Here is a 13,814-nt window from a genome sequence, read left to right as displayed (position 1 = left end):
AGTGCACCCCCTGAAAGAAGCACCGCCGATGCTGCTGGCAGTTGCCACTCACCCCCTCCCCTCACCACTGGCACCGCAGGTGGTTGCCAACGACTGGTCGGTGCTCACCATACCCCTCCACCCCCGATACCGCTGCAGCTGCCTGCAGGAGCTTGCCGCCACCACACTCTCACTGTTGCCACCACTGCTGCTGCCTTCACGCAGTTGCCGTGCCCCTCCCCCCCCAAGCCTCCAGGGGCACATGTTGTTCATGCAAGGAACTGCATTTTTTTTCAAATACATTTCATGAACTTGGAACCCAGAATACCCGTATGTATTAGGAGTTCAAAAAATTAAATAATCACAGTAACAGAAATGACATTTTAAAAAATCTTCTAAATTCTGAACTACGCGGGGTTGGCAGTATCACATATTTATGTAAGAACCAAGCTACATTTAGAAGTGAGGCTCGGGCTTGGCTGATCCTGGTGGCACGTTCTGTAAACAACAGGCTCCAAAACATGAAGTTATTTCACAGGCCCACTCAAAAAAGCTAAATCTGAGTCTGTCTAATGAAGAGGCTAGTGTCTCTATTACAGAAACAAAGCTAGTTTTGGTTAGAAAGCTACTTAGTTTATAGCTGAGGGGGAATATTATACAATTAGTCAATACTGGAAATGGTTGTTTGATGGAAATTTCAGGCAGCATGGTACCATGAATACCAATTATGTTTGAAACATCAGATAATGAAAACTTTTCATTTTGTAGTGACTCACGTGTATATACTGCATTTCCTTTCATAGGAAATGATATGCGAATATAATCCAGAGTTGCTGTGATTAGCTGTCACAGATTTTTAAAGATAAGAAGCAAAGACAAAGTGAGAAAGAGTGGAAAGCATGTCAATTTATCAATAAGAAAGTTACTCAGATATGAGAAGTAATGAGCCTCTAAATAAAAATGATGATAATGAATCACCTCCTTGAAGTATAATTTAGTTTGTGCTCAGTACTGAGAAGCTAAGAGGTTGTATGATATTTTGAGTCCATGGAGGACAACAACATTTCTTTCAATGCTCTGAAACACTGATTCATCTCACTGGCTCTCTCCAGTTAACAAGAATGGGGCTCACTGGCATGAATCCCCCATCCATAAAAAGACTACAGAGTCCATTAGGTAGAATAAAGTCTGCTTTAAACATTCACTTCAGTCATATTGTTCTGGTTAAGATGCAATTTAAAGTCTTTAGAAACTAAAGATTCTCAGTCTAGCAAGCTGTTTTGGCTATCTAGCACTTTGTTCATCTTTTGGAAACACAGTGCTATTTCTCTATTATAAAGTCTTGCATGTAATTGACCCTTGATCAAGTAAAATGAAAGGCACCGTTCCATAGGCTTAATGTTAGTATTGCATTTAGTTAGAAATAAAGCATTTTAAAAACAATTTAAATGCTATTTAGACTCCCAGTCAGAATGAAGGTACTTGTTCTGAGCACAGTTCTTTTCATTGCATTGCAATTATCACAGCTAAATTCACCCTACTTTTTAACAGGGTGATTATGTACTCTTTGAAAAAAAAAATATCATTTAAGTGCTGTTGTGACTCTCTGCATCCTTTGAAAAGCTGACCAATCACACATTGGCCAATATTATTAAGAGTGAAGGACCTAATTTTGGGAACAAATAAATAGATCAAAGGCAGAATTATGGGGCAGACTGATAATGTCAAAGTTTTATTATAATGAAAGAGGCTCAGATTTGAGAATGCTGGTGTCCTAATTTCTTCTCATCTCCACCTTTCTTCTTCTTTTCTTCCCAACCTGCCTCCTGCCCCCAACCCCTTCAGCTACCTCCCAGAAAAAAAAAAGAGGTGGCAGTTCTAACTTTTAAAAACATTTCTACAGGAGTTTTGTTTGTTTTTAAATAACAACCAGTCTCTAAGTCCAAGTTTCTCTCATGCCAGCCAGGGCATAAACAAGGCTCTGCAATCCCTGATTATCCTTGGCTATTTTTCCATGTTCTGTATATTGTTAAGGCCTATACTGATTGACAAAATATATTTTTTTCAGTCAGTTCCCATTGTGTGCTTAATTGCTTGCCATTTGTAGCAAAGCGCTTGTCCCAGGGATGGCCACAATGCCCCTTGGTGGCTGCTTGGCCTATGATCTACCCTCATTTCTCAGGCTTGCTCCCCTTTACCTCATCTGTCACACCTGGTTGTTATTTGATCCTTGGAAAGTGAAGTGTCACTACTCAGTACCTTAAGTGCTTATTATGTGCGTCCAGCCATGCCAATGCCTCACAGAGGTTATCAGTTAATACCACTCCTAGGCCTATGCTGAGACCTACAGTCTCTTGTGCCATCAGCCTTCCTGGCCCACTCCTGGGCTCAGGCCACTGCCTCTGTTTGCCCATACCTGGGCACTTCACCCATTCCGGTTACATCTAGATACCTAGTGACTCCTGGGCACCAGATCCTCCTCCTCTCCCATGGGCACCAGACCTTCTTTGTTCCCATCTCCACTCTATTCCCAAGCCACTGGCCCTGCTGCCAGGCCTGTTGAGACCACCAGCAGCCTTCATCTCAATCCCTAGACCACCAGCCCCCATCTCAGCTCTATAGCTACCTTCTCGTAACCCCTGGGAATGCAGAACCTCTGTCTACTACTTGCTCAGGAGCCCCTTCCATGCCAGTAGCCAGGATGAGACTGCCTGCCTCCCAGTCTGGCCCTGAGCTTATCTCTGGTTAAGCCCCGCCCCTTCCTGGTCAGGTGTTCCCTTGCCTGCCGACTCAGCTCCTTCCAGAGCCCCCTCCCTTCTTAAAGTAACAGGCACGGATGCTTCATTCCCAATGCATGTCCCAAACACCTCCATCTTCTTTTCTGGATAACTTTAGAGATGAAGTGCCATTGAACTTCCTAATTAATTTTGTGACATGTTATAAAATTTGTTCCATTTAGTACCTAGTATGTTTCTGAGGCATTTGCTTTAAAAGGTATTTAGAGATGTCATAGCTTTCATCTCCATTTGTGAAAGTGGGAAAAACATTTGAGTTGAAGCTTCATAGCTTGGTCTTTAAGCTTTAGTTTTCATTGAGCAAATCTTGTTTAAGATGGTGATGGCAGCTGTCACTTTTCTAATTCATGACATTGTTAGCTTCTAGATATCCCCATTGGTTTGCACATTATTGTCAGAGTGAATTAACTCATTTATTTTATTTTTTTGCTATCTAAAGTCATGCTTTTGCTTGAATTCTCATTAGATTTGTTGGGTTTTTTTCTGTAATTGGTTTTTAACCCTGTTTTTTGTGATTAGCTAAACAGTCTTTTGATCATTTCTGAGTTATTACTTAGAGGAACTATGTTGTCAGCAAGATCTAAAACTTCTAGTTTAGAATTTGTTAAGCCGAGCACTTCCTGTATTATGCACTCTATACTACTTCTCATAATGAACTCCATGGTAATGCCAAACAGGAAAGATGAGGAAAATACCTTTTGTTTTACTCCAGTATCTGGGTTAAACCCTTAACTCAGGTCTTCATTTATAATTTTCCCAGGCTCCTTTATAAATTGTATGTTTCATTTCTTTGTTTGTGGAATGCTAGACTATTTCCAGGTGTTTACTTTCTTTACCAAAAAGTCAACTTTTTTGTTTTGTTTTGCACTTCGCTCATGTTCTGTTTTCTGTTGTTAAAGTCTTGACTCATTTGTCCTTAACAGGCCATCCAGGTTGTGTAAACCTGCAAGAACCCTACATAAACACCTGAAACTCAACATTGCCTCTTTCAGCAACTGCTTTGGGGCATGGTCTACATCAATGGCTGTCAACCAGGGTTCTATAAGCTCCTTTCAGGGGTGCTATGAAGTGGGGATGCCTTGCTCCCCTCCTCCCCCCCCGCCCCCCACTGTGTGGCAGCCACCACTTTTACACCTGCACCGCCCCCCCCCCCCCCCCCCCCCCCCCCCCCGTGGGGGGCCAGCCACTACTTTAACACTTGCACAGCCAAATTAAGGTCTTTATAGCCATGATCTACATGAAGATTGGTGGCAGCTGTAAGAGGGTTAAGGCAGTAGAGGGTGAGAGCCTCCAGCCCTGGATGAGGCCATGCCACTGCAGGTAAGACTCTGCCTGAACACCCTTCTCCCCCTGTTCTCCTATGCTCAGCACAGTCACCTTCTCAATCTCTCATCCATTCTCCCTTCCCTGTTCAAGGCACAGAAATAACCAGTTACGTGTTTGGGATGCTGGGTTACTCCTTGGTTTGGCATCCTTTGAAGTGGCATCAGCCCTGCCAATAGTTTTTAGTTTATTCCTTCTTTTATTTAATCTATATCTGTGACAACAAATGGAAACAGGATAAAATCCTAAATACACTGTATTCTGGTCAAATGCTTGCTGTATTAGGCCAGTTGTTCTCAACTGGTGTGCCACAAAATTCAGGAAAGTTATGAAGGGGCCTTGAGCCTGAAAAGTTTCCCGTTGATCTACATATTTCTTTTTGCCTCACAGTGCTTTTTGTTTCACAATTTTTTTGGCTGCTTCTCTTTCCAGAGATACAGAGATACTTGTTCTTTCATACAGATCTGAATACCTTGGCTTATGCCAACTTTGAGTTTACTTGTCTGGCACCAATTAAATTTTTTGCGGCACCTGATGTAACAGTGTTGACTTCTTGCAATGGATGCAACTCTTGTAACACCCAAAATTATTAGGGCTGCAATAGATACTGGTGTGTAGGTCTAAGTGAGTATTACGTTTTCGTAGGAAGTAGAGTCCCACCTGCAGCACAAAGAATGGCTAGTTGTTTTTGCAAATAAGCATCAATGTAGACAGACAGATGTGGAACTAGCCAAAACTATGTTCTGGGCAATGGTAGTGATTCATGGAGCAGGGGTGGGGACTAGGGAAATATCAGTGGCAAAAAAAAGGAGGTAACATATTGAGCAATCAACAATGCTGATTTTTGGTAGCAAAAAAGGAGGTGACACCTCTGATCTGCACAGCAGAGACTCCCAGGTTGCTGCCCTTACATTATGTACTATTCCTGCTGTTCTATCCCCACTATTGCCAGAATGAGTCAAAAGTACTTCAGGGGAAGTGCAGGGTGTGTGGAGAGGGACGGGAGATTGAGTGCTCCCCGCGTAGGCAGAACCCAGGGCTTGTGTCCCATTTGCCCAGCCATTGTTATACTACTTGGTGGAGAGCTATCTGAAAAATACAGTTATCTAAAGCCATGCTGGTAATTTTGAATGGTGAAGTGAAAAGTGAACTTTGTGGTTAATTCTAACGAAAGCCAGTGAAACCTATGCTGTATGCACAATGCACAAACAAACTGCTATAGACAGCACTGTTGTAGAGAGCTGTTTTTCATATACCCCACCTATAAACTCAGGTTTCTTTCATGCCTGGAACCCAACTGTGTTTGCCTCAGAAGGTGAAAATTCCAACCACATTTTAAACTCTAAAAATTATTTTAAATAGTTTTCCTAGGAGAAGTATTGCTGTTTTAAATCCTATTAGGACCTGCAAAATGGGTACTCGGCCCCACTGGGAAATGAAAAATCTACCACTAAAATATGCAGCAGTGCTGATGCAGTATGTTTTGAGGCAGGAAGAAAAATCCTCCATCACCTAGATGGGAAGCTCCCCTTTCTTTCCTTGGCACAGGAAAGCAGCTCCTTACAACAACTCCCCATTCCTTTTTGATGTCAAGTTAGTTTGTTATATATGTGCAAGTAGCTGGCTTATCTATTATCTATAATCTGGCATGAATTCAAGACTTAGTGCTATTCCTCTTGCAACTCCGACTGGAGTAATTATGGCAGGGAGAAGGGGAGGAGAAGGGGAATGAAACCTTTATTTTTCCCTTAGCATGGCAGCCTGCTTGAAGGTGCTCTTAGGTGGGACATATTACTGGTAGTCCCAGTGTTGTCACTGTCTCGGACGGCCAGGGCCGACTCGAGTTACGCTCGTACGTCAGGGCGGGCTGGTGAATGGAGAGGCAGACACAACTTATTGGTTGTAAAAAACTTTACTCACGCCGCTTGCAATCACGACGCAGGTGGTCCGGTCGTCGGAACAACCACACGAGTTGTTCCAGCTGGCGGGGCCCAAGCCAGTCAATCCGTCCGCAATTCGAAGTCGGTGACGGGAAGAAAGATCGATAGGTGATCAGTCTATCGATCGGCAGCCGCAAGTCAGATAACTTCAGAGACACTCTGCAGCGTGCTCAAAGCTCTTCGACTTGGGCGGAAGTCGCGCGGAATTTTAAACGGCCAGCGAGCCAATTACTAGCCGCCATGTGTGAATAATTTAGCACTGGCCAATAACGGGGCACAAATTTGCATCCGAATAGCAGGAACTCTTTGCACTGTGCATCTCTGTGCTGCAAAGAAGAAATGCATCCTGCAAAGGAAACTGCAAATTGGTGGGAACTCTCCTGCACGCAGGCTCTTAATTGCAGCAGAACACTCTGCTGTGCAAAGGAGCTCTCATGTGGCCAGGAAATTCCATAGTGCCGAGGCACAAAAAATCACTGGGTCGTGACAGTCACCAGCCCTGCCCAGTGCTACATCCTGAGATAATGCAGCATGATAGTGTGACATTCATGGGATAGATTTCTCCCTTGTACAGTGCACTGAGGCCCAGAGGGAGTCTATCCCTTGAAGCTGAAGATCCTGGACACACGGGATCCTGGGGCTGTGTCACTAGTCAGGTCCATCCCAGAACTTTGGACCTCTGAGTCCCCTATTCCAGGTCAGTCTGGCTGCGAGTCAAAAATGCCGAGTGCCCTCCTTCTAAATAAGGCTTTGTTCCTGGCTTCACAGCAAAGAGCCTAGATGCCCAAAAGGCTGGAGAAAGAACTTTCAGCTCCCTATTGCAGAGCTGAGAACCTGAGCCTAGGGTAGACCGCCAGGGTCTATGGATCTGCGGCAGCAATTCAGTGATGCTGACAAAATTTTCTTTGAATTCCCAATGCATGGGAAATTTTGCAAACATTTAGGTTTGGTCCAATTTGGACTGAAAAAAATATGGAAAAAACAAAACTTCCTGTCAGCTTGAAACCCCATTTTTTTCAGCTAGTTCTAATTCACTTACAAGTTTGCTGTGTTTTTTATAACAGTCTGATAAAGGTGTTACCATCTGCTTCCAGAAAGCTAGCTGTACTTACAGACCTGTTGTCAATGATGGATGCCCAAAGGTTACTACAGGATTGATTTTCAGAGATACTGAAGACTCAAGCCATTTGGTTAGGTGCCTTTATATCAATTTAGAACCTATTTTAAGGACTCTGTTCTGAAAATCTCAGACATAGTGCTGTCTTGGCCTTCAATATGGAGAGTTAATAGGGTGGTCAGAGAAAGAATGGTTTGTTGCCCTTTTTAGCCTTCCTGGAAAACATTTGAGATGGTGCCTTATTTTTCTCAGGCCAGAAAGAGCTTTGAATTTATATAAAGCGTAGCATGGCATCCCAGCTCATTCGTGAGAAAAGGCTCAGGGACAAAACTACCTTTATCTCTAAGTATCAAAGTTCAAAATTTCCTTTAAGTACCAAAGGTATCAGAAGCATCATCCTTCTTTGATACCTTTGCTACTTAAAAGTTTTTAATTAAGTATTCCATTGGAACTTATCATACAAATCTGTGTATGTGTAGGTAACATTTCAAACTGAATTGATGCCCATGATGTTACTTTAATAATCCATAGTTATCATTTCCAACAAAACTGCACAAGACATATAAAGCTTACAAGAGAGTTAAAGAGCTTCTTGGAAAAATACAACATAGTAACATTTTGCCAACACTTTGAATGTTTTTATTCATGTTTGAACTTGGGTAAGGAAAGGTTCCCATGCTATAAATTTTATTAAAAACAAGTCATTAGAAATAAACAGTACATTTACATTAATAAATAAACAAGCAGTTTTTACACACACTAATACAGGATTTTCTATTATAAAACTGAAGTGAGTTCCACTGTTTTTGTTGTATTTGTACCTGCTATAAAAGGATTTAATTTGAAATTAACTTTTTACTGATTTGGTTTTCATGTGTACTCAAGTGAGCTGCACAAAGGATTTTCAACTATTTCCTTTTGAAAAAATAGTTATATCTGGAACATGTTCTTCTGTTCTGCTTATTAATTTTGGATGTAATAAATGAACTTAAATATTGCAAAAAGTATCATGGTAAATATAAAGTTTGAGACATTGTCTGTCTCTTCCTGCTTGATCATGAGAGTAGTTGATTGGTGTGAAAAAGATAAATATGCTTGCACAGTAGAAAGATTTGATAATACCAGTTGGTTAAAATAAAAGTACTTTGTCTGTTATTTTCCTAGCAGTGTGAAAATACTTTGACTGGTTTCTCAAATACCAGGGAAGCAGAACTCCTCAATACTATTCTCCTTTCTATTTTCCAGTTCATTCTGGTCAAGCTGATAGTACTCGAATGTCACACGATTGATATGTTTGCCACTGGAAACCATTCGTAGTACAGTGTTGTCACAGCCAATCTTCATTTGGGCTAATCAATAAAAAAAAGCATTTTACATTAGTGTTAGGAATTTCTAAGTACAGATCTCTCATAGATATAAGAGCTTGCAAATAAAGTGGCTGAAAGTATATACTCTTATCCAGAAACAAAAACAATATGGTTGCAATGCATCACCCAGTGTGTTCCATTTACTAACCCTAATGCCATGTGTCAGTCCTGCCTGGTCCCAGGTTATGTCTAGACACCTGTGCATGGAAACCCTGCACCACTCATCCAGTCCACAACCTAGAAACGCTGGTCATCACTGATTTAGTATAAACCTTCCTGCCATGAAAAAGCAATACAGACATTTCCCTCAGGTCTTCCACACAATGAATGACATAACCTTTGATATAAATACCTTTGTCCTATCCCTTTATCAGAGCCCAAATACATCTCTTCTATGATGAGCCTGAGTTCTCCAGGACAGAAAGATGAATCTATATGGCAGCATATCATACAGAAGCTAATCCATCAGGTTTCAATCTTCTCAGAACTGGCCCCTTTGATACTGTTAATTTTTCCCTTTCTTTCCCTTGTCCTCCTCTTTTCCTTCCTAATTCCATTACTTTTGTTTCTATTTCCTTGATTCATGCTTTCTGTTGTATCTTCTCCTTTTTATTTTGCCTGCTTCTCTCCCTTTCCCAGTTCACTCCCTTCCCTTCTTTTCATTGCCTGAGTCCAAGTCTCAGCTTGCAAGGTCTTGGTGCACAGAGTTCCTCCTGAAGTCAGTGGAGTTTTTCAGTGAGAAAGCTTTGCAAGATTTAGCCCTGTCTCTTCACACTGCTCTTTCCAGTCTGTTCTGCTTTCTCTCTTTTCTACCTGTGTTTTCCAAATATGTAGTCTTAGGACCAGCTCCAAACCTGATCAAAGGTAAGTATGTTACTAAACATTGCTTTGTTATGAGCCACCTGAGGAAGAATTGGGCACTAACCCTTGCAGATCAACCCAAGAGCTCACAAAGTGCTTTATATCTCGAGGCACCCTGACCCCACAAACTACCAACTATTTTGTTTTATTCTGATTAGGTAACATTGTATGATTTCATTTGCTTTTCTCTCTAATTGTAGCTTGATTTCATGCTGCATTCAGGTGCTGCCTTGACAGCACTGTTACCTCATAGGACCACTACATGCTCAGTGGCATTTATTTTGTTTGAGACTTGTTATTCTCTTTGATATAGCTTAAGGCAGCAATTCTCACATGTTGGATCGTGAACCTGTGGTGCGGGTTGTCAGTAAGACAGTCAGAGGAAGTTGTAACAACCTTTTCAATGCCTTACAAACAGAAGCAAAGAAAATCTTACTCTCCCCACCCCACCTTAACCTTCAAGACGAAGCATTCCTCTCTCAGTCTCTTACAGACACACACACGAATAAATTATACAGGCTTATTATTGTGATCTCCAGCACTCTTGTAAATCAAATATAAAGGGGTTGTGAAACTTTGTCTTCATATAAGGAGTCACTAACCTGAAAACCTTAGGAAGCAGTGGTTTAGAGCTTCTCTCAGGTCCCAAATGATGAAGGAAAGGATTGAAATCCTGGTATTAAATAAGGCCCTTTCATCTTGCCAAACAAGAAGCCTTTGAAATCCTATGTGACATATCAAAGATTTCCACCCCAACTCAGCTCAGAATTTGCCTTACTGGCTTTGACTTCATCATGGATCTCTACCTACATCCTTCTGTTGGGGTCTTTATTGATTATTAACATCTCTGTAATACTGCATGTTTTAAAACAACTATGGTGACTAATGCTTTTCTGGAGAGGAGTTTGTAGGTATCCTATATCACTCTGAACAACTGTAATTCCTATGTTCTGCTATATGTGAAGCTTGTGAGGACACCCGGAACTCAAGTTTTGTGATCTCTACTGTACTCCTGCTAATGAATTAGTTAATCATCCAGAAATGTAAACAGAAGACAATGGAAGCTGCTCTCACCAGGGCCATGAAAGGAATGACACAGGTCAGCTAGAGGGAACATCTTGGAGGGATCTAATCCAGTTCCTCCCAACAGCTCCACAAAATCTCCCACTCCTGTGCAGCTTGCTGATGGTTTCTATAAAGACAGAAATGGAAAACTGATTTGCTAAGTACCTTCAGAATATCACCGTCGCCTACAGTATTGCAGTCAGGAGGACCTGTGGGTGATCTGAAGTTAACAAGCCTAATTTCCTTAAGAGAGTATGAAGAAAGCTGTAGATGTATTTTGCAGCTACTGGTAATTATATGCAATTAAGGACTTGGATCATGTTGGTTCTAGCCAGATGAATACAGTATATGCAAACCATCCTCTCCTAAACAAATGGGCTGTTACAGCTGTGCTGATGTATGCTATCTGAGCAAAGTTTAGTCAATGGAGAAATGAATTGGAAATGAGGAGCATTTTTGCTGAGGAACAAGGAACCATCTTTCCATCTTCTCTAAGAAAACCAGTGCTTTCCTTTTCTGTGCTTATGCTAATTGCCAGCAATTACTTTGCACCAACTCCCATGGTGCTCCTTCAACTTCTGGCCAGGGCTGTGCTCAGCTTGTTTCCCCTACTGATTCTCCTACAGTCCCCTTTTGTGGCATTCATTAGGCTCATTTGCTACTTCTATTAAATGCTAAACAGATAGTAGTTAAGTTTTTTAGCCACTTTTGTACCTACACTTACATTACTGTTGGCACAGGGACTTTAGTGAGAGAAAGTGGGGAAAAGACATGGAACTATATGGGACTGGGCCTACAATAATTTCCCACTAGTTTATAATGACTGAGCAAGGACAGTTTTTTCATGCTTAGGAGACCTAATTGTTTTCTGTTTATCCCGTAAGCAATTTTAAGACAAGATTAAATGGGACATTTCCTTTTGGTGAGAGACTGCTATGTAAGTCCTTGTCAGGATGACAATAAGGTAAGGTTACTCATGGTTATTGGTTTGAGTGGGGTCCTCCAAGATGTAAAGTCATGGATAATCTAATGAGTCAAACAAGCTCTTATATCCAAAACAGCCATTCACTTGAGCTGGCATTCACCAAATACTGCTCCTCCTCCAATCTTTCTGTTGCCAAATTTCCCCTTTTGGAAATCCCTCTTTCTATCTCACTCACTGCTCCTTGGCTTCCTGTCTCCTTTCATTCATCCATTCCATGACTTCCAGTCTGTCAGCACTGATTATTTTTCATCATCCTGCGGTCTTCTCCTCTTTGCCTGTTCTTCTCTTTCTTCTGTTGACATAGTGCTTGGGTTTGTCTGTGCTCACTCTCCTCCCTAGACTTACTCCTTTCTCTCACTGCAAGGCACATTCTAGATCATCCCCAAAGTCCTGGCTCATCCTCAGTATCCTTTTCCTTTGCTCCTGTTCTCACATTGCAGAATGCCTCTGGTTGAAGCCCTATGGGCAGGTTGACTTCCTCCATTACAAAATCATTATCTCCTCTCCTTCAGTTCTGCTGTCTTCCTAGCTAAGCAACTTGACTTCTCCCATTAAACTGAAACCCATACTCACAATCCCAGCTACCCATTCTCCAGTCTTAACTTACCCCTAAAACTCTTCTGTTGCTAAAGATCTCTGCACAGTATCCTACTAATTTCTTCCAAGAGAAAATTTATAAGTATATACCAAGACCTTCCCCAGCCCCTCAGCTTGTTGTCCCATGTCCCTTCTCACATATTATTTCCCCTCCTCTGCAGGAGCTTTCTGCTCACTTCCTCTCACCTTTCCACTTGTCCCATCCCAGCCCATTCCACTTCTTGGTCTCCCCTGGTGCTCACTCTCCTTCTCTTGTGTACTTTTCTAAAATTCTTCTCCACCTCAAGTTCTTTCTATCAGAATGCAAACAGGCACATGATAGTTGTACACAGGAGCCAAGATGGGTCTCCTACTGGGACAAGGGATTCAGTCCCTTGCCCCAGTCTCCAAGGGCATGGATTTTTTTTGCCCTGGTCCACGATCCTCGTGTTCATGGTGCCCTTGCACCTGTTAAGCTTCAGGTTGCATGTCATTCTTTAAGTTCCTCCATGGCTGAGCTACAGAGAGGACTGCTTCCCTCTTATCCATTTGGATACAGGTTATTTGTGTTCCCTCCCTGCTCCCAAAGCTGTATAGGTATCTATCCATCCTTAACAAGATTTAAATTGGAGACAGTGAGGGTGATGAGCTATTTCAATAATTGAACAAGGGTAGTGGGGGATTCTCTGTCACTGGCAATTTTGGCTTTAGTTCAAACAAAGATTCACTCAGGGAGGCAGAAGAGCCTGTCTTCTACAGAAGTCCAGACCAGATGATTATAATTATCATTTTGGAGTCCTGGTCTCTCCATCTGTTCTCCTCAATGGCTTACAGCTACTCTATAGTTGTCCCTGCAAACCCACAGTAAGAACTTTCATGAGTCCTGTGCAGGACGAGGGGAGTCAAAGCCTGCATAAGGGTTTTCATTATGGGTAGGTATTTGTAGGAAGTCTTTATACCCCAAGAGTAGGTATTACAGTTCAGTCACAGAGTGGATGGGGTACCCAACATACCAGGATTGGCGAGGCCAGTGGGGATCTATCACATGTTGCAATAAGTGACCAATTTTTTTCCTCCACGCCAGTCCTGAATATATCATTTTGCAACAGGAGTGGTCTGGATGAGGGAGGAATCTCTCCCTGGAGTTTGTGCAGTAGCATCATGACCACTAACCCACTCTCAAGGCATTCCTTCTACTTGAGAAAAAGAACAGCAGTATGTACCATAACAATGACACCATGATGGATGCACTACAGTTTTCTTGAACTTTGTTTATAGTCAATGCCAAATGGCATAGGGAGATTGGAGGATAGAGACTTTCAGAATCACCAGAGGGTTAAGTAAATACCTGCTGTGGGCGAAATGGGTTATTATGCTCTTCAGAAGGGTCCAGTTAACAGGGTTCCCCATGGCCCTGCTCCCAGTACTCCCTTCTTATCTTTCCACAGATTCCCAACCCAAGTGCCCATCCTGAAAATCAAGTTCCTCCCTAGTTCCATCGAAATAAGGGGGAGTGGAGGGCGAGACTGGATCCATTATAAATAAATTCTTATTTACAATTATTTACAAAATAAACAAAGACCTAGAAATTACCTTACAGAAGCATTACCTTTTATCTATTTAGCACTACTACTACTTACATTGCATCAGATATAACTTGCAGGCTCTTTGTGGCTGGACTCCTTGTTTCTTATGATATTACTAGCCTTTATTGTGACTAGTGATATTCACATTAGTCAATAAGAATACTAATAATATTGCCTTTACTGTCCATACTAACAATATTAATAATAGTAAATACAGAAA

The 13,814-nt window shown here is 41.9% G+C and overlaps 1 protein-coding gene across 3 annotated transcripts in view; it reads right to left on the bottom strand.

Moving 5' to 3' along the window:
- Positions 1-7,770: 7,770 nt before the first annotated feature.
- CRHBP (corticotropin releasing hormone binding protein) overlaps positions 7,771-13,814 on the bottom strand; it is a 12,866-nt gene continuing 6,822 nt past the window's right edge. For 2 of the 3 annotated variants that reach the window (XM_025208147.1, XM_025208148.1), the window contains exons 6-8: positions 13,022-13,201; positions 10,457-10,574; positions 7,771-8,503 (exon numbers count right to left, since the gene is read on the bottom strand). In XM_025208147.1, the coding sequence (XP_025063932.1) occupies positions 8,346-8,503; positions 10,457-10,574; positions 13,022-13,201 (456 nt within the window). In that variant the 3' untranslated portion in view covers positions 7,771-8,345. The remainder of the gene's footprint in view (positions 8,504-10,456; positions 10,575-13,021; positions 13,202-13,814) is intronic. The other variant, XM_006027078.2, reaches the window with a different exon arrangement.

Source organism: Alligator sinensis, unplaced genomic scaffold (assembly GCF_000455745.1).
Source record: "Alligator sinensis unplaced genomic scaffold, ASM45574v1 scaffold159_1, whole genome shotgun sequence".
Classification (NCBI taxonomy): Eukaryota; Metazoa; Chordata; order Crocodylia; family Alligatoridae; genus Alligator; species Alligator sinensis.
This window is presented reverse-complemented; position numbering and strand designations above follow the sequence as displayed.